The 27,429-nt window shown below is 46.0% G+C and overlaps 1 protein-coding gene across 3 annotated transcripts in view; it reads left to right on the plus strand.

The window, feature by feature from the left end:
- Window positions 1–27,429, plus strand: part of LOC129860575 (retinoic acid receptor gamma-A) — a 74,784-nt gene that overhangs the window by 5,534 nt on the left and 41,821 nt on the right. For all 3 annotated transcript variants that reach the window (XM_055931095.1, XM_055931097.1, XM_055931096.1), the window contains exon 2: window positions 15,022–15,447. In XM_055931095.1, coding sequence (XP_055787070.1) covers window positions 15,270–15,447 — 178 coding nt within the window. In that variant the 5' untranslated portion in view covers window positions 15,022–15,269. The remainder of the gene's footprint in view (window positions 1–15,021; window positions 15,448–27,429) is intronic.

Consider the following 27,429-nt stretch of genomic DNA (forward strand, 5'->3'; position numbering starts at 1 on the left):
TTTTTTGTTTGGTGTATAAAAGCTCGGTTAGATCTTTATCCATATGTAAACTATACTTAAAGCGGTCACAAAGTGCTCTAGACACTGCAGATCTATGGAGAACAGAAGGTTGACCAGGGTTGATTACTTCCCAGTGGTGAAAACTGATTGACATGAGGTCATTTCAACCCCAGCTTTGCCCGCTGGAAGATCCTTCAGTGCATCCCTGTCTGTTTGATCCTAATCATGACCTATGACCTAAGCTTCAGCCTCAGGTTCACATGTACATCACAATGTTGTCACTGTTGCTATAATGTACACTGAGTGTACAAAACATTAAGAACACCTTTTCTAATATTGAGTTGCATCCCCCGTTTTGCCCTCAGAAGAGCCTCAGTTCCTCGGGGTATGAACTCTAGGTGTCGAAAGTGTTCCACAGGGATGCTGGCCCATGTTGACTCCAATGCTTCCCACAGTTGTGTCAAGTTGGCTGGGTGTCCTGTGGGTGGTGGACCGTTTTTGATATACACGGGAAACACGCTGTTGAGCGTGAAAAACCCAGCAGCGTTGCAGTTCTTGGCGCCAACCGTTGAGCCTGGCGCCTACTACCATACCCCATTGAAAGGCACTCAAATCTTTTGTCTTGCCCATTCACCCTCTGAATGGCACACATACACGATCCATGTCTCAATTGTCTCAAGGCTTAACAATCCTTCTTTAACCATCTCCTCCCCTTAATCTACACTGATTGAAGTGGATTTAACAAGTGACATTAGTAAGGGATCATAGCTTTCACCTGGATTCACCTGGTCAGTCTGTCATGGAAAGAGCAGGTGTTCCTAATGTTTTGTACACTCAGCGTATAATTGTTGCTATATCTCAGACGTGGTTTATGATGTTTTTTGTCACAATGTGGATTTATTGTGCGAAGAAGACATAAATAATTTAGAACAATAGACAAGAGTAGGCAAGTCTCTAAAGGAGAATAAATCAGAGTGGAGTCGTTGACGGTGCCAAGCTTTCATGTCCTGTGAACGTACTCGGTAGATATTGGCTGTGTTCACCTATCTGGAGGCTGCGAAGTGAAGATACCCAAACTCCTTCTCTTTTGACATGTCTCCATTCTGCCCATTGAAGTGAAGATCCAACGAGCCTTTTCTCGAAGAGTTTTCTTTCTCTGTGTTAAAAGACAAAAACGGCCCTAGTCAGGGTGAATTCAGGGTGAATTGTAAACAGTCCGATATTTTTTCAACAACTTGTGTCAGAAAATGAAAGCCGGCTGATGGTACACTAGCACTGTAGTACGGGAGAGTTTGGTTCACGTGAATGACAAACAGAAGAATATGGTTTACACACAAAGTGACGTTCTGGTGTCAAACAGTGATATGTTACCACACAGACCACGGCAGAGTTATTCAATGTATCACATGTTTCAGTTGAACGGAAAAGGAGACACTCAATAGTGAACAACTTAACACACCAGCAAATACACATATATTCACCTGCACTGGTTGGGTTTCTGTCTGCTGAGTAGAACTACTGGTTGGGTTTCTGTCTGCCGAGTAGAAACCAGTGGTTGGGTTTCTGTCTGCCGAGTAGAACTACTGGTTGGGTTTCTGTCTGCTGAGTAGAACCCACTGGTTGGGTTTCTGTCTGCTGAGTAGAACCAGTGGTTGGGTTTCTGTCTGCTGAGTAGAACCACTGGTTGGGTTTCTGTCTATTGAGTAGAACCACTGGTTGGGTTTCTGTCTAGTGAGTAGAACTACTGGTTGGGTTTCTGTCTGCTGAGTAGAAACCAGTGGTTGGGTTTCTGTCTGCTGATTAGAACCAGTGGTTGGGTTTCTGTCTGCTGAGTAGAACCCAGTGGTTGGGTTTCTGTCTGCTGATTAGAACCACTGGTTGGGTTTCTGTCTGCTGAGTAGAACCCACTGGTTGGGTTTCTGTCTGCTGAGTAGAAACCAGTGGTTGGGTTTCTGTCTGCTGATTAGAACCAGTGGTTGGGTTTCTGTCTGCTGAGTAGAACCACTGGTTGGGTTTCTGTCTGCTGAGTAGAACCACTGGTTGGGTTTCTGTCTGCTGATTAGAACCACTGGTTGGGTTTCTGTCTGCTGAGTAGAAACCACTGGTTGGGTTTCTGTCTGCTGATTAGAACCAGTGGTTGGGTTTCTGTCTGCTGATTAGAACCACTGGTTGGGTTTCTGTCTGCTGAGTAGAACCACTGGTTGGGTTTCTGTCTGCTGAGTAGAACCACTGGATGGGTTTCTGTCTGCTGATTAGAACCACTGGTTGGGTTTCTGTCTGCTGAGTAGAAACCACTGGTTGGGTTTCTGTCTGCTGAGTAGAAACCACTGGTTGGGGTTCTGTCTGCTGAGTAGAAACCAGTGGTTGGGTTTCTGTCTGCTGATTAGAACCAGTGGTTGGGCTTCTGTCTGCTGATTAGAACCACTGGTTGGGTTTCTGTCTGCTGAGTAGAACCCACTGGTTGGGTTTCTGTCTGCTGAGTAGAAACCACTGGTTGGGTTTCTGTCTGCTGAGTAGAACCACTGGTTGGGTTTCTGTCTGCTGAGTAGAAACCACTGGTTGGGTTTCTGTCTGCTGATTAGAACCACTGGTTGGGTTTCTGTCTGCTGAGTAGAACCACTGGTTGGGTTTCTGTCTGCTGAGTAGAACCACTGGTTGGGTTTCTGTCTGCTGATTAGAACCACTGGTTGGGTTTCTGTCTGCTGAGTAGAACCACTGGTTGGGTTTCTGTCTGCTGAGTAGAAACCACTGGTTGGGTTTCTGTCTGCCGAGTAGAACCACTGGTTGGGTTTCTGTCTGCTGAGTAGAAACCACTGGTTGGGTTTCAGTCTGCTGATTAGAACCACTGGTTGGGTTTCTGTCTGCTGAGTAGAAACCACTGGTTGGGTTTCTGTCTGCTGAGTAGAACCCACTGGTTGGGTTTCTGTCTGCTGAGTAGAACCACTGGTTGGGTTTCTGTCTGCTGAGTAGAACCAGTGGTTGGGTTTCTGTCTGCTGAGTAGAACTACTGGTTGGGTTTCTGTCTGCTGAGTAGAACCCACTGGTTGGGTTTCTGTCTGCTGAGTAGAAACCAGTGGTTGGGTTTCTGTCTGCTGATTAGAACCAGTGGTTGGGTTTCTGTCTGCTGAGTAGAACCCACTGGTTGGGTTTCTGTCTGCTGAGTAGAACCAGTGGTTGGGTTTCTGTCTGCTGATTAGAACCACTGGTTGGGTTTCTGTCTGCTGATTAGAACCCACTGGTTGGGTTTCTGTCTGCTGAGTAGAAACCAGTGGTTGGGTTTCTGTCTGCTGATTAGAACCACTGGTTGGGTTTCTGTCTGCTGAGTAGAACCCACTGGTTGGGTTTCTGTCTGCTGAGTAGAAACCAGTGGTTGGGTTTCTGTCTGCTGATTAGAACCAGTGGTTGGGTTTCTGTCTGCTGAGTAGAACCACTGGTTGGGTTTCTGTCTGCTGAGTAGAACCACTGGTTGGGTTTCTGTCTGCTGAGTAGAACCACTGGTTGGGTTTCTGTCTGCTGAGAAGAACCACTGGTTGGGTTTCTGTCTGCTGAGTAGAAACCACTGGTTGGGTTTCTGTCTGCCGAGTAGAACCACTGGTTGGGTTTCTGTCTGCTGAGTAGAAACCACTTGTTGGGTTTCTGTCTGCTGAGTAGAAACCACTTGTTGGGTTTCTGTCTGCTGAGTAGAACCACTGGTTGGTTTTCTGTCTGCTGAGTAGAAACCACTGGTTGGGTTTCTGTCTGCCGAGTAGAACCCACTGGTTGGGTTTCTGTCTGCCGAGTAGAACCACTGGATGGGTTTCTGTCTGCTGAGTAGAAACCAGTGGTTGGGTTTCTGTCTGCCGAGTAGAAACCAGTGGTTGGGTTTCTGTCTGCCGAGTAGAACCACTGGTTGAGTTTCTGTCTGCTGAGTAGAACCACTGGTTGGGTTTCTGTCTGCTGAGTAGAAACCAGTGGTTGGGTTTCTGTCTGCCGAGTAGAACCCACTGGTTGGGTTTCTGTCTTCTGAGTAGAAACCAGTGGAAGGGTTTCTGTCTGCTGAGTAGAACCACTGGTTGGGTTTCTGTCTGCTGAGTAGAACCACTGGTTGGGTTTCTGTCTGCTGAGTAGAACCACTGGTTGGGTTTATGTCTGCCGAGTAGAACCACTGGTTGGGTTTCTGTCTGCTGAGTAGAAACCAGTGGTGGAGTTTCTAGCTGCTGAGTAGAAACCAGTGGTTGGGTTTCTGTCTGCCGAGTAGAACCACTGGATGGGTTTCTGTCTGCTGAGTAGAAACTAGTGGTTGGGTTTCTGTCTGCTAAGTAGAACCAGTGGTTGGGTTTCTGTCTGCTGAGTAGAACCAGTGGTTGGGTTTCTGTCTGCTGAGTTGAACCAGTGGTTGGGTTTCTGTCTGCTGAGTAGAAGCACTGGTTGGGTTTCTGTCTGCTGAGTAGAACCAGTGGTTGGGTTTCTGTCTGCTGAGTAGAACCAGTGGTTGGGTTTCTGTCTGCTGAGTAGAACCAGTGGTTGGGTTTCTGTCTGCTGAGTAGAAACCAGTGGTTGGGTTTCTGTCTGCCGAGTAGAACCACTGGTTGAGTTTCTGTCTGCTGAGTAGAACCACTGGTTGGGTTTCTGTCTGCTGAGTAGAAACCAGTGGTTGGGTTTCTGTCTGCCGAGTAGAACCCACTGGTTGGGTTTCTGTCTGCTGAGTAGAAACCAGTGGAAGGGTTTCTGTCTGCTGAGTAGAACCACTGGTTGGGTTTCTGTCTGCTGAGTAGAACCACTGGTTGGGTTTCTGTCTGCTGAGTAGAACCACTGGTTGGGTTTCTGTCTGCTGAGTAGAACCCACTGGTTGGGTTTCTGTCTGTTGAGTAGAACCACTGGTTGGGTTTCTGTCTGCTGAGTAGAACCACTGGTTGGGTTTCTATCTATTGAGTAGAACCACTGGATGGGTTTCTGTCTGCTGAGTAGAACCACTGGTTGGGTTTCTGTCTGCTGAGTAGAACCACTGGTTGGGTTTCTGTCTGCTGAGTAGAACCAGTGGTTGGGTTTCTGTCTGCTGAGTAGAACCAGTGGTTGGGTTTCTGTCTGCTGAGTAGAACCACTGGTTGGGTTTCTGTCTGCTGTATAGAACCAGTGGTTGGGTTTCTGTCTGCTGAGTAGAACCACTGGTTGGGTTTCTGTCTGCTGTGTAGAACCACTGGTTGGGTTTCTGTCTGCTGAGTAGAACCACTGGTTGGGTTTCTGTCTGCTGTGTAGAACCAGTGGTTGGGTTTCTGTCTGCTGAGTAGAACCCACTTGTTGGGTTTCTGTCTAGTGAGTAGAAACCAGTGGTTGGGTTTCTGTCTGCTGAGTAGAAACCAGTGGTTGGGTTTCTGTCTGCTGATTAGAACCAGTGGTTGGGTTTCTGTCTGCTGAGTAGAACCACTGGTTGGGTTTCTGTCTGCCGAGTAGAACTACTGGTTGGGTTTCTGTCTGCCGAGTAGAAACCAGTGGTTGGGTTTCTGTCTGCTGATTAGAACCACTGGTTGGGTTTCTGTCTGCTGAGTAGAACCCACTGGTTGGGTTTCTGTCTGCTGATTAGAAACCACTGGTTGGGTTTCTGTCTGCTGAGTAGAACCACTGGATGGGTTTTTGTCTGCTGAGTAGAACCACTGGTTGGGGTTCTGTCTGCTGAGTAGAACCACTGGTTGGGTTTCTGTCTGCTGAGTAGAAACCACTGGTTGGGTTTCTGTCTGCTGAGTAGAAACCACTGGTTGGGTTTCTATCTGCTGAGTAGAAACCACTGGTTGGGTTTCTGTCTGCTGAGTAGAACCACTGGTTGGGTTTCTGTCTGCTGAGTAGAAACCACTGGTTGGGTTTCTGTCTACTGAGTAGAAACCATTGGTTGGGTTTCTATGTGCTGAGTAGAAACCACTGATTGTGTTTCTGTCTGCTGAGTAGAAACCACTGGTTGGGTTTCTGTCTGCTGAGTAGAACCGCTGGTTGGGTTTCTGTCTGCTGAGTAGAAACCACTGGTTGGGTTTCTGTCTGCTGAGTAGAAACCACTGGTTAGGTTTCTGTCTGCTGAGTAGAAACCACTGGTTGGGTTTCTGTCTGCTGAGTAGAAACCACTGGTTGGGTTTCTGTCTGCTGAGTAGAACCACTGGTTGGGTTTCTGTCTGCTGAGTAGAAACCAGTGGTTGGGTTTCTGTCTGCCGAGTAGAACCACTGGTTGGGTTTCTGTCTGCTGAGTAGAAACCAGTGGAAGGGTTTCTGTCTGCTGAGTAGAACCACTGGTTGGGTTTCTGTCTTCTGAGTAGAACCAGTGGTTGGGTTTCTGTCTGCTGAGTAGAACCACTGTTTGGGTTTCTGTCTGCTGAGTAGAACCACTGGTTGGGTTTCTGTCTGCTGAGTAGAACCCACTGGTTGGGTTTCTGTCTGCTGAGTAGAACCAGTGGTTGGGTTTCTGTCTGCTGAGTAGAACCAGTGGTTGGGTTTCTGTCTTTTGAGTAGAACCACTGGATGGGTTTCTGTCTGCTGAGTAGAACCGCTGGTTGGGTTTCTGTCTGCTGAGTAGAACCACTGGTTGGGTTTCTGTCTGCTGAGTAGAACTACTGGTTGGGTTTCTGTCTGCTGAGTAGAAACCACTGGTTGGGTTTCTGTCTGCTGAGTAGAACCACTGGTTGGGTTTCTGTCTGCTGAGTAGAAACCACTGGTTGGGTTTCTGTCTGCTGAGTAGAAACCACTGGTTGGGTTTCTGTCTGCTGAGTAGAACCAGTGGTTGGGTTTCTGTCTGCTGAGTAGAACCACTGGTTGGGTTTCTGTCTGCTGAGTAGAACCACTGGTTGAGTTTCTGTCTGCTGAGTAGAAACCAGTGGTTGGGTTTCTGTCTGCTGAGTAGAAACCACTGGTTGGGTTTCTGTCTGCTGAGTAGAACCACTGGTTGGGTTTCTGTCTGCTGAGTAGAAACCACTGGTTGGATTTCTGTCTGCTGAGTAGAAACCACTGGTTGGGTTTCTGTCTGCTGAGTAGAACCACTGGTTGGGTTTCTGTCTGCTGAGTAGAACCAGTGGTTGGGTTTCTGTCTGCCGAGTAGAACCACTGGTTGGGTTTCTGTCTGCTGAGTAGAACCAGTGGTTGGGTTTCTGTCTGCTGAGTAGAACCAGTGGTTGGGTTTCTGTCTGCTTAGTTGAACCACTGGTTGGGTTACTGTCTTCTGAGTATAACCACTGGTTGGGTTTCTGTCTGTTGAGTAGAACCAGTGGTTGGGTTTCTGTCTGCTGAGTATAACCACTGGTTGGGTTTCTGTCTGCTGAGTAGAACCAGTGGTTGGGCTTCTGTCTGCTGAGTAGAACCAGTGGTTGGGTTTCTGTCTGCTGAGTTGAACCACTGGTTGGGTTTCTGTCTTCTGAGTAGAACCGGTGGTTGGGTTTCTGTCTGCTGAGTAGAACCACTGGTTGGGTTTCTGTCTGCTGAGTTGAACCACTGGTTGGGTTTCTGTCTCCTGAGTAGAACCACTGGCTGGGTTGTGCGTTGGGTAATCACTGCCTGAGCTGCTGTGATGTATTTGTTATGTTTCACTGCAGCAGTCAGCACCAGAGGGGTAATCACTGCCTGAGCTGCTGTGATGTATTTGTTATGTTTCACTGCAGCAGTCAGCACCAGAGGGGTAATCACTTCCTGAGCTGCTGTGATGTATTTGTTATGTTTCACTGCAGCAGTCAGCACCAGAGGGGTAATCACTTCCTGAGCTGCTGTGATGTATTTGTTATGTTTCACTGCAGCAGTCAGCACCAGAGGGGTAATCACTTCCTGAGCTGCTGTGATGTATTTGTTATGTTTCACAGGCAGCAGTCAGCACCAGAGGGGTAATCACTTCCTGAGCTGCTGTGATGTATTTGTTATGTTTCACTGCAGCAGTCAGCACCAGAGGGGTTATCACTTCCTGAGCTGCTGTGATGTATTTGTTATGTTTCACTGCAGCAGTCAGCACCAGAGGGGTTCCAACGCATCGGTTAAGACACAATGGTTGTTTTGCTCACAGAGGATTTGATACCCTTTGTTTGACAGACACTCGATCTGTGGGAACAATTCTCTCTCGCTCTCTCTGTCCTGCTCTCACGTTCTCTCTTTTTCCGTTTTTCTATTCTCTCTCTTTTTCACACTCCCCCTCTCTCTTTCTCGCTCGCTCGCTCTCTCTCTCACACACTCACTCCCCTTCTATCTCTCCTGAAACCAACACTCTTCGCCAACTTAGAGTAAGCCTCTCTCTCTCTCTCTCTCTCTCTCTCTCTCTCTCTCTCTCTCTCTTTCTCTCGCCCTCTCTCTCTCTCTATCTCTCTTTCTCTCGCCCTCTCTCTCTCTCTTTCTCTCGCCCTCTCTCTCTCTCTATCTCTCTTTCTCTTGCCCTCTCTCTCTCTCTCTCTCTCTCTCTCTCTCTCTCTCTCTCTCTCTCTCTCTCTCTCTCTCTCTCTCTTTCTCTCGCCCTCTCTCTCTCAGCCTAAATTGATTTAATTTCAAATGTGGCACTTCTCTGGATTAGATCAATTGATTATGTCAAATCAAATCAGTCTCATTAAGCGTAATGAAGTGCTGAGAAGTATTTACAGTATTTTTAGAAGCAAAGTAAAGCTAACTAAAATGCTACGGTTGTCCACCTCCCAGGCAAAGCTGGAAAGTCCCAGCTCTGCTATTAATCCCCCCCATAGTTGGCTGTGTAACCTTCTGTCTGTCTGTCTATCTGCTTGTCTGTCTTACTGCTGTGTGCCCCCCAGCTTCCACCCTCCCTGCCTCACTCCCTGTCTCCCTCCATCTCTCCCTGCCCTGCCTGTTTCCCTGTCTGCCTGCCTGTCCCCGCTCTCTCCCTCTCCATCCCAGCCTCTCCTTGGCTCCTCTGTGCCCCCCCCAGGCACAGGGGAAGTGGGAAGGCCCTCTGTGCCCATTTGGGCCCGGGGCTGAGGGGGATAGATGAGGTCACCCCGAATTCCCCATCTCCCCTTATAGCCCCAGACCGCCTCTCTGAACCATGCCAAACGGGCCCAGCCTACCACAAGACCCGGGCATAAGGACCCGACATGAAAACACAAACGGGCCCAGCCTACCACAAGACCCGGGCATAAGGCCCCGACATAAAAACACAAATGGCTGGTCTGTAAAAAGCCACCCGGCTGATCTGTCTCATTAAAAAACGCTGGCGCCAAGTCTTTTATTAATTCATTATTGTGTTTGGGGAAAGAGAGGGAAAGAGAGTGGAGAGGACCCATGTTCAGCGGTTTGCTCTCTAAATGTACACTCTGGTCTGGTGGAGTTTTATGCTCCTTTTTCACTTTCTTTATGGATTTGTATTATTTTCTTTCTTTCTTTTATTCCCTCTTTCTGTCTTTTATTCACCCTGTTTCTCCCCGACCCACGAGTAGGTCTGCTGCCTTCTGCTGAGTGACAGGCAAGCTTTGAGATATGCGTGAATCTCCGTTTGACTGTGTTTTCCTCCAGATCTGGCGGGATAAGGTAGGTTAGGTTCCTCACATCAGACTCACAAATGGAACTCTATGCTCTATGTAGTGCACCAGGGGGCTCATAGGGCTCTGGTCAAATGTGCACAATATAGTGAATAGAGGGCCATTTGTGACACGTCGGGCCTGTTGGAAGTCTGTGGCCATGTCTGAAATCTGTCTCGCCTACTACTTACTGAAACTGCATAGTGTGTATTAATCGCGCTACACACTATTTAGAACGTACTGTTTAGTAAAAACTAATGCAGTAAGCAACAAATATCAACCTACTAGGCTCATCCTACTGAGAATGCGTCATATAACGTGCAATTGCGTTGATTCCCGCCGTTCGTTCATTTTGGTACAGCGCGTCCCCTCAGATGATTATCAGCTGTTGTCAAACACACAAGTCTCAGAAGACGATTCTCTTCCTCAATAATGTGCAGCGAATTCTACTAGATGAAAAGCTGCAATGAGTATGACATCCTGGCATGTAAATACTACATTAGCGCTACACTTTAGTTTTTGGGCATACCCAAAATGCCTACTATTTACAATGCAGGTACGGGTATTCGGACACGGTCTCTGTCTCATGGATGAATTGATGTGGTGCTGTTTCTGTCCCCCTCCAGACATCCCCTGGGAATATGTGTAGCACATGCTTGGCCCTGGCGTGTGTGTGTGTGTGTGTGTGTGTGTGTGTGTGTGTGTGTGTGTGTGTGTGTGTGTGTGTGTGTGTGTGTGTGTGTGTGTGCGTGCGTGCGTGCGTGTGTGCGTGCGTGCGTGCGTGCGTGCGTGCGTGCGTGCCTGCGTGTGTGCGTGCGTGTGTGTGTGTTAGTGCTGTAATAATCCTCCATCTCCTCTTTCTCCTCTCTCAGCTCTGATGGTCTACACACAATACTTTGGCATTATGGGCCGAGTTCATCAGGCAGATAACGAAACAGAGAGATAACCCCCCCCCCCACACACACACTCACACTCACACTCACTCACACTCACTCACATATTATTATAGGTCTGTATTTGTAAGGAGTTTTTGTTTTTCCAGCCTGAACGTCTTCCCCCATTAGGCACACTGTGAAATATTTAGTGATGTTCTAGTGGGTTGGCCACACTGAACATTTGCATATGGGTCATGGTAATGGTTGTACAAACAGAGGACAGCTGAGAGGGAGAGGGCCAGGTAGTGTTATAGAGGAAGGAGGTGACTTGGTGGCGATGGGTTAGGTTGGGTGTAGGGAAGGGAAGGGGAGAGCGGTAGTTTTAGGAGGAAGAAGGGTTAGGGGAGTGACAAGGGCATGGTCATTGGGTTTGAGTTGTTGGTTAAGAGTTGCGTCGAGAGAGTTTTTTTGAAAAACAGACTGAGAGAGAGAGAGAGAGAGAGAGAGAGAGAGAGAGAGAGAGAGAGAGAGAGAGAGAGAGAGAGAGAGAGAGAGAGAGAGAGAGAGAGAGAGAGAGAGAGAGAGATATGAAGAAAGGGAAAGAGAGATTGTAGTTGGAGGCTGTGTTGGCAGTATGGGGTTGGTGCCTATAGTCTATGGGGCTGTTTCTGCTGCTCCTTCCTGAAACGTGGCCACCCAAACCTGCCTGCCACGCTGCGTCCCTCCCTCCCTCCCTGCCTGCCTGCCTGCCACCCTTCCTCCCTGACTTCCTGGCACTGCCTGCTCCCCCTCTCTCTCTCTCCCACCCTGCCTGCTCGCTCCCCCTCTCCCTGATCTGCCTACCTGCTCCATCTCTACCTCCCTGCTCTGCCTGTCTGCTGCCTCTCTCTCTCTCCCTCCCTCCTTGCTCTACCTGCTCCCTCTCTCCCTGCCTCCCTGCTCTGCCTGACTGATCCCTCCCTCCCTGCCTCCCTGCTCTGTCTCCCTGCTCCCTCCCTCCCTCCCTCCCTGCTCTGCCTGCCTGCTCCCTCCCCCCTGCCTCCCTGGCTCTGCTCTGGGTTCACATGTGGAACAGTTTACTGTAATGGAACTCTAACTTAGTGGTGGTTTGAAGCTGCCTGCAGCAGTAGAGTGTAATTAACTGGCCAGAAAGAAAGAGAGGAAGGGAGAGAGAAGAGAGGGAGAAAGAAGAGAGGGAGATCAGTGGAAAAGGGGATGTGTGTGTTTTTGTACATGTGTGTAGTGTGTGGAGTTCAAGATTGCCTCTGTGTTTTTTTTGTTATATGTGTGTGTAACTTTGATGTTAGTATGGAAAATAGTTATGTTTCCTGGGCAGGCAGCCACCCATTAGTGCCGCCCAGTGCCCACACTCTGTCACTGTGCCCATACTCTCTCTTTCTCTCTTTCTCTCGCCCTCTCTCTCTCTCTCTCTCTTTCTCTCGCCCTCTCTCTCTCTCTATCTCTCTCTCTCTCTCTCTCTCTCTCTGTCTCTCTCTCTCTCTCTCCCTCTCTCTCTCTCTCTCTCTCTCTCTCAGCTAGTTCAGCAGTTCAGCATTTCAGCTAGTTCAGCTAGTTCAGCAGTTCAGCATTTCAGCAGTTCAGCATTTCAGCAGCTCAGTTAGTTCTGCAGTTCTGCCAGTTCAGCAGCTCAGTTAGTTCTGCAGTTCTGCCAGTTCAGCAGTTCAGCTAGTCAGCAGTTTAGCCAGTTCAGCAGTTCAGCTAGTTCAGCAGCTCACCTAGTTCAGCAGTTCAGTTAGTTCTGCAGTTTAGCCAGTTCAGCAGTTCAGTTAGTTCAGCAGTTCAGTTAGTTCAGCAGTTCAGTTAGTTCTGCAGTTTAGCCAGTTCAGCAGTTCAGTTAGTTCTGCAGTTTCAGCCAGTTCAGCAGTTCAGTTAGTTCTGCAGTTCTGCCAGTTCAGCAGTTCAGCTAGTCAGCAGTTTAGCCAGTTCAGCAGTTCAGCTAGTTCTGCAGTTCAGCCAGTTCAGCAGTTCAGCTAGTTCAGCAGCTCACCTAGTTCAGCAGTTCAGTTAGTTCTGCAGTTTAGCCAGTTCAGCAGTTCAGTTAGTTCTGCAGTTTAGCCAGTTCAGCAGTTCAGTTAGTTCTGCAGTTTCAGCCAGTTCAGCAGTTCAGTTAGTTCAGCAGTTCAGTTAGTTCTGCAGTTTAGCCAGTTCAGCAGTTCAGTTAGTTCTGCAGTTTCAGCCAGTTCAGCAGTTCAGTTAGTTCAGCAGTTCAGCCAGTTCAGCAGTTCAGCAGTTCAGCAGTTCAGCCAGTACAGCAGTTCAGTTAATTCTGCAGTTCAGCAGTTTAGTTAGTTCTGCAGTTTAGCCAGTTCAGCAGTTCAGTTAGTTCTGCAGTTCAGCCAGTTCAGCAGTTCAGCCAGTTCAGCAGTTCAGCCAGTTCAGCAGTTCAGCCAGTTCAGCAGTTCAGTTAATTCTGCAGTTCAGCAGTTTAGTTAGTTCTGCAGTTCAGCCTCAGATCTTTATTTTTTCCCTCTTTGTTTATTCCCCGAATTCCAAGATTCTTCCTCAGTCTCTGTTCCCCCTGATTCACAAACCACAGCCGTTCCAGAAAGCAGCTCTAGCTGATTTCCTTGGCTCTGCTGTTTCTCCAAACCACATTTCGAAAACAAGCAGCTGACACCACCCACTCATAAAATCTCTCTGGAGGGAACAGAGGTTTGAATGGGACACGCACGGCGCTGGGCTCAGAGTTAGAGCTAGAGACAGCAAACAGTAGTGGGCTTTTCCAGCGACAAGCTGCGTCTACAGTACTTATGTGCTTTACTTACCTGGGACTGAGGACAAGTGTGTATACATGCTGGACTGGTGTTAGCCTAGATGGGTACATTGGGCTGTCTGAAGCAAAAGAGAGATAGAGGGAGTTAGAAATGGAGGTCGAGGATAATCCAGAGAGCTGGAGATGCAGGGGACGTGATGGCACTGCGTTTATGGTCTAGACTTCTGGGCTGCCATTCATGAAAACATCAAATGTATTATTAGTGACAATATTCCATTTTCTCCCAGCTTGTATATTCTGGACAGAGGTGGAAAAAGTACTAAATTGTCATGCATGAGTTAAAGTGCAAAGTCAAGTAAATTCTATAAATCAAATTCCTTATGTTAAGCTAACCGTGATAACTGTATGGTTGAATGGTCCTCCCGGGTGCTTCAGCAGGATACAGAAACGTTCTTTCCGACATATTCTTTTTTTAAACGGGGTAAAAGATCTTGATCGTGTCAGTGGTTCGTGAGATCTCTGTGAAAATGGTGTTACATTTAAGCCACAAGCCTAACTCTCAATGTGTTCTATACATTTGGACAATGTATTCCTCTTATTCTCTCTGCCAGTGTGATGGATTTTATTTGAATATTGTCTGGTTTTCTGTGTGGTTTTGTTTGTTGTCATCTTTTTTTTTTCTTCTTCTTTTTTTTTCTTCTAGTGTCCTACTACTTTGTATTTGCTGTATTCTGTTGTTTCTGTGTATATATAAATACAAAAAAATGACAATAAAATATTGGTCATAAAAAATATAAAAAATTAATGGAGGTATAGGCATCAGCAGTTAGGCGGGTAACCATTGTTCCTCTCTGTCTTCCTTCCTCTCTGTATTCCTTCCTTCCTCTCTGTCTTCCTTCCTTCCTTCCTCTCTCTCTCTCTCTCTCTCTCTCTCTCTCTCTCTCTCTCTCTCTCTCTCTCTCTCTCTCTCTCTCTCTCTCTATCTCTCTCTGTAATCTTCTCTCTCTCGGTAGTCTCTCTCTCTCTCTCCGTAGTCTCCTCTCTCTCTCTCTCTCTTTCTCTCTCTCTCTCTCTCTCTCTCTCTCTCTCTCTCTCTCTCTCTCTCTGTAGTCTCCTCCCTCTCTTTCTCTCTCTTTCTCTCTGTCTCTCTCTCTCTTTCTCTCTCTCTCTCTCTCTCTCTCTCTCTCTCTCTTTCCATTTCTCATGTGTTGGATCCCGTGTCTGGGCCTTTGGTCCTGGGGGATCGAGGCAGAGAGAAAGGCACAGGAGACAGAAAGGCAGGCTGCTGTGCGGGCTAGAGCCAGGGGACCAGGCAGCAGAGAGGCAGAAAGAGAGAGATACAGAGAGGCAGAGAGAGAGAGAGAGAGGTTGAGAGTTGTGAGACAGAGAGGCAGGCTGCTGTGCTGGGTTGGCAGCATGAACAGAGAGCCTCTTTATTGTGGAGTTCTGCTGATTTAAATCATATGGCATAGCCTGGAATCACTGCACATGTCTGGAAGCCTTTCAGAACTGCTGAAACAAGAGCTCCTTCACCCTCCCTCCCTCCTTCTCTCCCGCTAACTTTTTTCAAACAACTCTCTTATTTTCTTTTCCTTTCCTCACCCCCGGTTTTCTTGCTTTTCCTTCTTCTACTCGCTCTTTGACTCTCACAGTCTCTCACATATCTCCCCGCCCCCCACACACACACCTCAACGTTTTCAACATACCTGTGTTTACTGTTGTTTTGAAGTTTGCACATCCTTCTGAAATGACTGTTTGGAATAAACTATTCATTGTTCCAGATCAGTCCTCAGAGTTGACGTAAGTTGAACTGTATTTGTAGAAAACAAAGAACATTTGGACAGTACTTTCCATTACTTTTATCATTACATCATGTGACAATATTGTAAAAAGTAGTTATTATCAATTTTGTAGAATAAAATAAAAATGGTATGTTTTTTGTGTCTTCTTCTGATAGGTGCATTCGCGTGATCATTCCTAAGAGCAGAAGACCAGAAATCTCTTCGGCCAACCAGAAACTTAGGTCCTCATCCAGCCCAGCGCCCTGATAGGCTACCGGTGGAAGAAGTGGAATTCCCAGTTTGGCATTCCCAGTTTTCCTGTCCTCTACCAGGTGGTGTGTGATATTCCCTAGCCCAACAGCCTGAGAGAGGGTCTGTCTGGGATACCACAGGCCTTCTGGGTACTCCTCTCCTCTCCATTACCATGGCTACCAACAGGGAGCGGCAGGTGGGTCAGGTGGGTCACATGACAGGGTTCCCACCTGCTGTCTACCCATTTGCCTTCAACTCCATGCGGAACCACTCCTCCTTTGACCTGCTGTCCAATAGCAGCCTGTTTGGGAGATTCAGCACCGACCTCCCTAAAGAGATGGCTGCACTGTGTAAGTGAAGTTACTCAAACATATTGTGTGTGCATGTACGTGTGTGTGCCTGTGTGTGTACACGTGTATGTGTGTGTGGGGGGAGGGAGGGTGTGTGTCTGTCGTATTTTGAAACAGAACATTTTCCATTTTCATTGAACATGTATGCATCTGTTTATAATAATACCAGAGAAGAAAACAATGAAACAGAGAAAAGAGCAGTTCCGTTGATCGTTTGTTGCCGGTTTGGGGTTTTATGAAGGCTGTTGTAGATGATTATGTGGTGACACAGTCAGAGAGTCCGTAAAGTCAAACAGGCTTCCTTCCCACAAGTCTCAAATAAGAGACAAAACGACATTCTTTTCACATGAGGTGATGAACGGCATGCATGTCATCAAATATTTGAAAATGCTCATAAGAGGCTGTCTTATGCCATTCTAAAACTGCAGGTCTATATGTGGCCACAGGGGGTGCTGTTGTATATCGGCGTAGACTGAAAGGGAAAAAAGGGAGGAGAGAAGAGAAAGAGACGTTTGTTTGTGATTTATAGCTTTTCTCTGTAATGTAACACCTTGAACAATTTGAAATGGTGACAGCACAATATAAAGACGTCCATTTAAAACCACTAAAATGTGCCTATGGCATTTCTACGGGTTACAGCTTTAAACATCAACACAAAACATATAACAAAATGTACAGTAAACATTGCACTCAAAGCTTTCAAAAGGATAAAGACATTTCAAATGTTATATTAACCTGTCTGGCTCTGGCGTTCCGCTAGCGGAACTCCTCCCACATTCCACTGAAAAGGCAGAGCGCGAAATTCAAAATATGTTTTTTTTTTATAATTAACTTTCACACATTAACAAGTCCAATACAGCAAATGAAAGATACACATCTTGTGAATCCAGTCAACATGTCCGATTTTTTAAATGTTTTACAGCAAAAACACCACATATATTTATGTTAGCTCACCACCAAATACAAAAAAAGGACAGACATTTTTCACAGCACAGGTAGCATGCACAAAGCCAACCTAACTAACCAAGAACTAACCAAGAAACAACTTCATCAGATGACAGTCTTATAACATGTTATACAATAAATCTATGTTTTGTTCGAAAAATGTGCATATTTGAGGTATAAATCAGTTTTACATTGCAGCTACAATCACAGCTACCGTCAGAAATAGAACCGAAGCAGCCAGAGTAATTACAGACACCAACGTCAAATAACTAAATACTCATCATAAAACATTTCTGAAAATTCGATGGTGTACAGCAAATTAAAGACAAACATCTTGTGAATCCAGCCAATATTTCCGATTTTTTAAGTGTTTTACAGCGAAAACACAATATAGCATTATATTAGCTTACTACAATAGCCTACCACACTACCGCATTCATTCATTAAGGCACGTTAGCGATAGCAATAGGCACGTTAGCGATAGCGAATAAACCAGCAAGATATATAATTTTTGACTAACCTTGATAAGCTTCATCAGATGACAGTCCTATAACATCAGGTTATACATACACTTATGTTTTGTTCGAAAATGTGCATATTTAGAGCTGAAATCAGTGGTTATACATTGTGCTAACGTAGCATCTTTTTCCCACAACGTCCGGATATTTTTCTGACACTTTTTCTGACACACATATTCTGACCAAATAACTATTCATAAACATAACTAAAAAATACATGTTGTATAGGATATGATAGATACACTAGTTCTTAATGCAATTGCCGTGTTAGAATTCTAAAAATAACTTCATTACGACATCCAGCTTAGGTATATCAATCAATCAATCAATCAAGTTTATTTTATATAGCCCTTCGTACATCAGCTAATATCTCGAAGTGCTGTACAGAGACCCAGCCTAAAACCCCAAACAGCTAGAATGCAGGTGAAGAAGCACGGTGGCTAGGAAAAACTCCCTAGAAAGACCAAAACCTAGGAAGAAACCTAGAGACGAACCAGGCTATGAGGGGTGACCAGTCCTCTTCTGGCTGTGCCGGGTGGAGACTATAACAGAACTATGCCAAGATGTTCAAAAATGTTCATAAGTGACAAGCATGGTCAAATAATAATCATGGGTAATTTTCAGTTGGCTTTTCATAGCCGATCATTAAGAGTTGAAAAACAACAGGTCTGGGACAGGTGGCGGTTCCATAACCGCAGGCAGAACAGCTGAAACCGGAACAGCAGCAAGGCCAGGCGGACTGGGGACAGCAAGGAGCCACCACGCCCGGCAGTCCCGACGTATGGTCCCAGGGCTCAGGTCCTCCGAGAGAAAGAAAGAGAGAAGGAGAAAATTAGAGAGAGCCAAGATTTTCAAAATGTTCATAAATGACAAGCATGGTCAAATAATAATCAGGAATAAATCTGTTGGCTTTTCATAGCCGATCATTAAGAGTTGAAAACAGCAGGTCTGGGACAGGTAGGGGTTCCGTAACCGCAGGCAGAACAGTTGAAACTGGAATAGCAGCAAGGCCAGGTGGACTGGGGACAGCAGGGAATCGTCATGCCCGGTAGTCCTGACGTATGGTCTTAGGGCTCAGGTTCTCAGAGAGAGAGAAAGAAAGAGAGAACGAGAGAATTAGAGAAAGCATACTTAAATTCACACAGGACACTGGATAAGACAGGAGAAGTACTCCAGGTATAACCAACTGACCCTAGCCCCCCGACACAAACTACTGCAGCATAAATACTGGAGGCTGAGACAGGAGCGGTCAGGAGACACTGTGGCCCAATCCGAAGATACCCCCGGACAGGGCCAAATAGGAAGGATATAACCCCACCCACTTTGCCAAAGCACAGCCCCCGCACCACTGGAGGGATATCTTCAACCACCAACTTACAATCCTGAGACAAGGCCGAGTATAGCCAACAAAGATCTCCACCACAGCACAAACCAAGGGGGGGCGCCAACCCAGACAGGAAGATCACGTCAGTAACTCAACCCACTCAAGTGACGCACACCTCCCAGGGACGGCATGAAAGAGCACCAGTAAGCCAGTGACTCAGCCCCTGTAATAGGGTTAGAGGCAGAGAATCCCAGTGGAGAGAGGGGAACCGGCCAGGCAGAGACAGCAAGGGCGGTTCGTTGCTCCAGAGCCTTTCCGTTCACCTTCACACTCCTGGGCCAGACTACACTCAATCATATGACCTACTGAAGAGATAAGTCTTCAGTAAAGACTTAAAGGTTGAGACCGAGTCTGCGTCTCTCACATGGGTAGGCAGACTGTTCCATAAAAATGGAGATCTATAGGAGAAAGCCCTGCCTCCCGCTGTTTGCTTAGAAATTCCAGGGACAATTAGGAGGCCTGCGTCTTGTGACCGTAGCGTACGTATTGGTATGTACGGCAGGACCAACTCGGAAAGATAGGTAGGAGCATGCCCATGTAACGCTTTATAGGTTAACAGTAAAACCTTGAAATCAGCCCTTGCCTTAACAGGAAGCCAGTGTAGGGAAGCTAGCACTGGAGTAATATGATCAAATTTCTTGGTTCTAGTCAGGATTCTAGCAGCCGTATTTAGCACTAACTGAAGTTTATTTAGTGCTTTATCCGGGTAGCCGGAAAGTAGAGCATTGCAGTAGTCTAACCTAGAAGTAACAAATGCATGGATTGATTTTTCTACATCATTTTTGGACAGAAAATTTCAGATTTTTGCAATGTTACGTAGATGGAAAAAAGCTGTCCTTGAAACAGTCTTAATATGTTCGTCAAAAGAGAGATCAGGGTCAAGAGTAACGCCGAGGTCCTTCACCGTTTTATTTGAGACGACTTTACAACCATCAAGATGAATTGTCAGATTTAACAGAAGATCTCTTTGTTTCTTGGGACCTAGAACAAGCATCTCTGTTTTGTCCGAGTTTAAAAGTAGAAAGTTTTCAGCCATCCACTTCCTTATGTCTGAAACACAGGCTTCTAGCGAGGGCAATTTTGGGGCTTCACCATGTTTCATTGAAATGTACAGCTGTGTGTCATCCGCATAGCAGTGAAAGTTAACATTATGTTTTCGAATAACATCCCCAAGAGGTAAAATATATAGTGAAAACAATAGTGGTCCTAAAACGGAACCTTGAGGAACACCGAAATGCACAGTTGATTTGTCAGAGGACAAACCATTCACAGAGACAAACTGATATCTTTCTGACAGGTAAGATCTAAACCAGGCCAGAACTGGTCCGTGTAGACCAATTTGGGTTTCCAGTCTCTCCAAAAGAATGTGGTGATTGATGGTGTCAAAGGCAGCACTAAGGTCTAGTAGCACGAGGACAGATGCAGAGCCTCGGTCTGACGCCATTAAAAGGTCATTTACCACCTTCACAAGTGCAGTCTCAGTGCTATGATGGGGTCTAAAACCAGACTGAAGCATTTCGTATACATTGTTTGTCTTCAGAAAGGCAGTGAGTTGCTGTGCAACAGCTTTTTCTAAAATTTTTGAGAGGAATGGAAGATTCGATATAGGCCGATAGTTTTTTATATTTTCCATATAGCGAGAGAGTACCCAAAATCTGGGCGCAAACGACTAGTACAACATGTTCGACAGATATATGAAATAGCATCATAAAATGGGTCCTACTTTTGATGATCTTTCATCAGAATGTTGTACAAGGGGTCCTTTGTCGGGAACAATTGTTGTTTGGATTTAGAACGGCCTTTTTCCCTCTCGATTTAGCAAGCACACTTGCCAATGGCGCGAATCTCTCCATCGTCAACAAACTCAGAGAACGGAACACGGCAAAACTCCCGAAAAAATTTCCATAATCTGATTAAACTATATTGAAAAAACATACTTTACGATGATATTGTCACATGTATCAAATAAAATCAAAGCCGGAGATATTAGTCGTCCATAACGACAGTTTATCAGAAGGCAAATCCAGGTCCCTTCACGCGCTCTCCAGAAAACAGGAAACTGGTGACGCGTCATGCCGAGAGCTATTATTCGACACCAGATCAAGTTACACACTCCATTTCTTCTCTCACTGCCTGTTGACATCTAGTGGAAGACGTATGAAGTGCATCTAAACTAATAAATATCAAGGACTTTAATAGACAGGCCCTAGAAAAGTGCATCGATTTCAGATTTTCCACTTCCTGTCAGGAAGTTTGCTGCAAAGGGAGTTCTGTTTTACTCACAGATATAATTCAAACGGTTTTAGAAGCTAGAGAGTGTTTTCTATCAAATAGTAATAATAATATGCATATTGTACGAGCAAGAATTGAGTACGAGGCCGTTTAAATTGGGCACGATTTTCCCCCAAAGTGAAAACAGCGCCCTCTGTCCTCAACAGGTTAAACTGTGTTTAACAACAAGCACATAGTTGTAGTATGCATACTAGGGGAAACTAAGTAAACAGATAAATATTGGTTGTATTTACAATGTTTGTGCAACGGGTCACCAATCTTGCTGCTGTAATTCCACATAGTGGCATTTCGCCTAACAGATATGGGAGTTTATCAAAGTTGTAATTGTTTTCAAATTATTTGTGGGTCTGTGTGTTCTTTGGGAAATATGTATCTCTAATATGGTCATACCTTTGGCAGGAGGTCAGGAAGTGCAGCTCAGTTTCCATCTCATTTTGTGGGCAGTGGGCACATAGCCTTTCTTCTCTTCTCTCTAGCCAGGTCTGCCTTCGGCGGCCATTCTCAATAGCAAGGCTATGCTCACAGAGTCTGTACATAGTCAAAGATGTCCTTCATTTTGGGTCAGTCACAGTGGTCAGGTATTCTGCTACTGTGTATTCTCTGTTTAGGGACAGATAGCATTTCAGTTTGCTCAGTTTTTTTTGGTTGATTCATCCAGTGTGTCAAGTAGTTATATTTTTGTTTTCTCATAGTCTGGTTAGGTCTAATTGTGTTGCTCTCCTGGGGCTCTGTTGGGTCTGTTTGTGTTTGTGAACAGAGCCCCAGAACCAGCTGGCTGAAGGAGATTCTTTTGGAGGTTAATCTCTCTGTAGGTGAAGGCTTTAATTCAAATTTTTAAGAAAATGGAAAAGTTGTGCGTGCATATGCATTCACCCCCTTTTGATATGAAGCCCCTAAATAAGATCTGGTGCAACCAATTACCTTCAGAAGTCACATAATTAGTTAAATAAAGTCCACCTGTGTGCAAGCTAAGTGTCACATGATCTGTCACATGATCTCAGTATATATACACCTGTTCTGAAAGGCCCCAGAGTCTGCAACACCACTAAGCAAGGGGCACCACCAAGCAAGCGGCACCATGAAGACCAAGGAGCTCTCCAAACAGGTCAGGGACAAAGTTGTGGAGAAGTACAGATGGTGGTAAAACAATATCAGAAACGTTGAACATCCCACGGATCACCATTAAATCCATTATTAAAAAATTGAAAGAATATGGCACCACAACAAACCTGCCAAAAGAGGGCCGCCCACCAAAACTCACGGACCAGGCAAGGAGGGCATTAATCAGAGAGGCAACAAAGAGACCAAAGATAACCCTGAAGGAGCTGCAAAGCTCCACAGTGGAGATTGGAGTATCTGTCCATAGGACCACTTTAAGCTGTACACACCATGGAGCTGGGCTTTGCGGAAGAGTGGCCAGAAAAAAAGCCATTGCTTATAGAAAAAAATCAAACACGTTTGGTGTTCGCCAAAAGGCATGTGGGAGACTACCCAAACATATGGAAGAAGGTACTCTGGTCAGATGAGACTAAAATGTAGCTTTTTGGCCATCAAGGAAAATGCTATGTCTGGCGCAAACACAACACCTCTAATCACCCCGAGAACACCATCCCCAGAGTGAAGCATGGTGGTGGCAGCATCATGCTGTGGAGATGTTTTTCATCAGCAGGGACTGGGACACTGGTCAGAATTGAACGAACGATGGATGGCGCTAAATACAAAGAAATTCTTGAGGGAAACCTGTTTCAGTCTTCCAGAGATTTGAGACTGGGACGAAGGTTCACCTTCCAGCAGGACAATGACCCTAAGCATACTGCTAAAGCAACACTTGAGTGGTTTAAGGGGAAATATTTAAATGTCTTGGAATGGTCTAATCAAAGCCCAGACCCTAATCCAATTGAGAATTTGTGGTATGACTTAAAGATTGCTGTACACTAGCGGAACCCATCCAACTTGAAGGAGCTGAAGCAGTTTTGCCTTGAAGGGGAAAAAATCCCAGTGGCTAGATGTGCCAAGCTTATAGAGACATAGCCCAAGAGACTTGCAGCTGTAATTGCTGCAAAAGGTGGCTCTACAAAGTATTGACTTTGGGGGGTGAATTGTTATGCACGCTCAAATTTTCTGTTTTTTGTCTTATTTCTTTTTTGTTTCACAATAGAAAATATTTTGCATTTTCAAAGTGGTAGGCATGTTGTGTAAATCAATTGATAAACCCCCCCCAAAAATTCTATTTAATTCCAGGTTGTAAGGCAACAAAATAGGAAAACTGCCAAGGGGGGTGAATAGTTTCGCAAGCCACTGTAAAATAGATATTTTCCAGGATGTTGAAAAGGTGTCTTCCGGATGTAGAAAAGGAGCAAAAAAAGACCAAAAGACATCGGCTCGTGCTTACTGGTGTGTAGCCTATCATGTCGCCCACAATGGGATGTTATGAATGCCCATCCATGTGGTAGGCCTACCATTTGTAAAACAGGCTGTTGCATTGGCTTTATTAGTCCCAATTCCTGTGACTGATCAATTTGGCTATATAAGCTCTGAATATCAGCTACCCAACTCTATCAGGAGTTATCGTGAGCCTACTTGCCTATACACAGCGGGAATTGCCAAAGTATTTTATTTTCACTATGATCAGCTTGTCAAAAATGTATGGATACAAACTTGAAACCACTGATCATGACAATTGGGTGAAACTCCTGGACAACAGTTGTGATTGTCCATTCCGTATTGTCCATTTTACTTTGACCTGTTTTATTTGATTTGATTGGGCGCCATTTAGGTTAGGCTATTTGGTTGGAGAAACCTGCATGACGTTAAAAGTGTCTGTCTCATTACATTGTAGGCTACAGAAAAGGCCACATACTCTTTCTACCATATCCTGTACCTGCTAGATGATCAATGTTCACAACATTTTGGGGGGACGGAACGCTGGTGGAGCGCCACGCGATGCGCCTCTTCAACAGCACCCTGGAGAGGCGCGCTGGGAATGAACAAGCTAAACATTTTGCGTCCCTGCCTTTGACAAAGAGGCCACTGTTTATCAAAGGGCGGCATCACCTCTCACCTAATCAGCGCTAACCTAAAAAGCCCATTTGCCACTGGTTGAGAGAAATTGTCATTGATTTTAGGTAGAATTATAGGTGGTTTTATGTGTTGTTGTTGGAGGTGCGTCTTGGTCTGTTTGGCTCAGAAATTGACACCCTTACAATTGGCTCATTCATCCCCCTCCTCACCCCTGTAACTATTCCCCAGGTCGTTGCTGCAAATGAGAACGTGTTCTCAGTCAACTTACCTGGTAAAATAACGGTAAAAATTAAAAAAAATAAAAAATAAAAATTACAAATCTTCCGCCATAGACATACACCCCGCCTAATCCTGCCTAATGAGGGGGCCGGCCGTGAGGACATGGAAGAACTGGGACATTTTCAGCTTCCAGGAAATGTATGCAGATTCTTGCGACATGTGGGCGTGCATTATCATGCTGAAACATGAGGTGATGGCAGCGGATGAATGGCACGACAATGATTTTTGGTTCCAACCGCCGTGTCTTTGTGCGACACAGAATAGGTGATCGGATGATCACTGCATGTGTAGCATGGAGGAGGTGTGATGGTGTGGGGGTGCTTTGCTGGTGACACTGTCTGTGATTTTTTTTTTTATTCAAAGCACACTTAACCAGCATGGCTACCACAGCATTCTGCAGCGATATGCCATCCCATCTGGTTTGGGGTTAGTGGGGCTATCATTTGTTTTTCAACAGGACAATGACCCAAAACACACCTCAAGGCTGTGTAAGGGCTATTTGATCAAGAAGCAGAGTGATGGAGTGCTGCATCAGATGACCTGGCCTCCACAATCACTCAACCCAATTGATAAGGTTTGGGATGAGTTGGACCGCAGAGTGAAGGAAAAGCATCCAACAAGTGCTCAGTACATGTGGGAACTCCTTCAAGACTGTTGGAAAAGCATTCAAGGTGAAGCTGGTTGAGAGAATGCCAAGTGTGTGCAAAGCTGTCCTAAAGGCAAAGGGTGGTTACTTTGAAGATTCTAAAATATAGCATATATTTTGATTTGTTCAACACTTTTTTGGTTGCTACATGATTCCACATGTGTTATTTCATAGTTTTGATGTCTTCACTATTATTCTACAATGTAGAAAATAGTAAAAATAAATACAAATGAGTGAGTTTGAATGAGTAGGTGTGTCCAAACTTTTGACTGGTACTGTATATATTTTTGAAGAATTCTGCATGCAGAGTCTCAGTTTGGTGTTTGTCCCTTTTTGTGAATTTTGGGTTGGTGAGTGGACCCCAGACCTCTCAACCATAGAGAGCAACTTATTGAAGCATTTTAGCCATATCCTAATTTGGATGTCGAGTTTTATGTTCCTTTCGATGGCATAGAAATCCCTTATTGCCTTGTCTCTTAAATCGTTCACAGCCTTGTGGAAGCTCTCTCTCTCTCTCTCTCTCTCTCTCTCTCTCTCTCTCTCTCTCTCTCTCTCTCTCTCTCTCTCTCTCTCTCTCTCCCCCCTCAGCACAGCATGCCTGAGCACCTCTCCAGCCTTTCAGATGTCAATCACTACCTCCCCCTCCTGCTGCCCACTTAATCCTTAAGGTATTTACAGAGAACCAGAGAGAGAGGAGAGAGAGAATCAAAAAAGTTGGAGAGTAGAAAGAAAGCACCCGGGGGTAATGTCCTGGTTTGGTGGAATCCAAGAACACACCCTGCTAGGAAAACACACACACACACACCTCTCTGTCTCTCTTTCATGTAATAATTTGAAACACCCCTCTCATGCACTCACTCACACTGAATAAAATCTCCTTAATTTATGAATGCATTTTTCATGGTATCAAAGGGCAACACGTTCAATTGTTGTTCATATATGCATGGACATTAGACGGCTGTCAGGATGTTATTGTAAAAGAGAATCTGTCCTCATTAATTTACCTTGTTTAATAAATTCAATAAATGGGGGGGATATGCAAATGACCAGATTAACACTAGGCATAGTATCATGACCGTGGGGTTGAGGGGTTGTAAGGTACATATCTGTGTTGCGGCTTAACTGCAACGGGATCGAAGGTTAAGTCAGGATCACAGAGTCACAATTAGCTCTAACCCGTGTTTAAACATGGAGATTGACATTCCTCATTCTTCTCCCCCTCTTCCACAGCCCAGACAGCCAGACATGTTACAAGTTGTTTCACTGACAGCTTTCTCATACCGTCCTTTTCAAACGTTAGCTACCGTGGAAAACAAAGGCAGGCTCTCACTTAAACGTTCCAACATTCCCCGGGCACTGTTTTTCCTTTTCTTCTCTCCAAATCCATGCAACTTATTCAGCAAATTCTTTTTACTCCTTAACTTATTTAGGCTTGCCATAACAAAGGGGGTTGAATACTTTCTCACATTATGTTCCTGTCTCGCAGTTCCATGGCTAATTGCTGTGTGAAAGGTAGCCAGGGACAGACACTGTCCCATCCCACCTTCTTTTGTTTTGGTGTGCTGTGTGTGAGAGGATGGGGGAGGGAGACAGATAGAGGATGGGGGGAGGAGGGGGAGGGAGACAGATAGAGAGAGGATGGGGGGAGGAGGGGGAGGGAGACAGATAGAGAGGGGGATGGGGGGAGGAGGGGGAGGGAGACAGAGAGAGGATGGGAGGGAGGAGGAGGAGGGGGATAGAGAGAGAGAGGGTAGGAGGGAGGACAGAGAGGGAGACAGATAGAGAGAGGATGGGAGGGAGGAGAGAGAGGGAGACAGATAGAGAGAGGATGGGAGGGAGGAGGGGGAGGAAGACAGATAGAGAGAGGATGGGAGGGAGGAGGGGGACAGATAGAGAGAGGATGGGAGGGAGGAGGGAGAGGGAGACAGATAGAGAGAGGATGGGAGGGAGGTGGGAGAGGGAGATAGAGAGAGAGAGGATGGGAGGGAGGAGGGGGACAGAGAGAGAGGATGGGAGGAGGAGGGGGACAGATAGAGAGAGGATGGGAGGGAGGAGGGAGAGGAGACAGATAGAGAGAGGATGGGAGGGAGGTGGGAGAGGGAGATAGAGAGAGAGAGGATGGGAGGGAGGAGGGGGACAGAGAGAGAGGATGGGAGGGAGGAGGGGGATAGAGAGAGAGAGTATGGGAGGGAGGAGGGGGATAGAGAGAGAGAGAGAGAGAGAGAGAGAGAGAGAGAGGATGGGAGGGAGGAGGGGGATAGAGAGAGAGAGGATGGGAGGGAGGAGGGGGATAGAGAGAGAGAGGATGGAGGGAGAAAGACAGAGAGAGGATGGGAGGGAGGAGGGGGAGGTTGACAGATAGAGAGAGATTAAGTGTGGTACAAGTGTGGTGGTGAAGTAACAGGTCTTGTGGAGGCTGAAGTGTGTGTGCGCGTCTGCGCCTGCATGTGTCTGTGTGTGCAGTAGGCCCTTTCCTTACGTACTGTATGTCCGTGTGTATGCAAAACTCCATGAGAGAATTTGAGGGCTGTCTACACTACCACACTATCATGCTACTCCGCACACAAACACACACACACACACACAGAGAGCAGAGTAGCTGTGAGTCTGTTATCAGTTGATCCTTGACATTACAGGAGCCCTTCAAACAAACAGTTGGAAGCCGATTACCGCAATTTACTGTGTGATAACATCTGAACTGAGCCCTGAAACACTTCTGTAAGCACAGGGATGTTTTGAAAAGCTAGTCCACACGAATGGAGGATGGAGAGGACCACCTCCTAAAGGTAGAGGCCTTTTCTTTGGCGGCAAAGAGTCGAGGAGACTTGATTTTTCACCCCCTTTCTCTCTGTTTCTGTCTCTTTCTCTCTCTCTCTCTCTCTCTCTCTCTCTCTCTC

This window comes from Salvelinus fontinalis, chromosome 8 (assembly GCF_029448725.1).
Source record: "Salvelinus fontinalis isolate EN_2023a chromosome 8, ASM2944872v1, whole genome shotgun sequence".
In the NCBI taxonomy this organism is placed as follows: Eukaryota; Metazoa; Chordata; class Actinopteri; order Salmoniformes; family Salmonidae; genus Salvelinus; species Salvelinus fontinalis.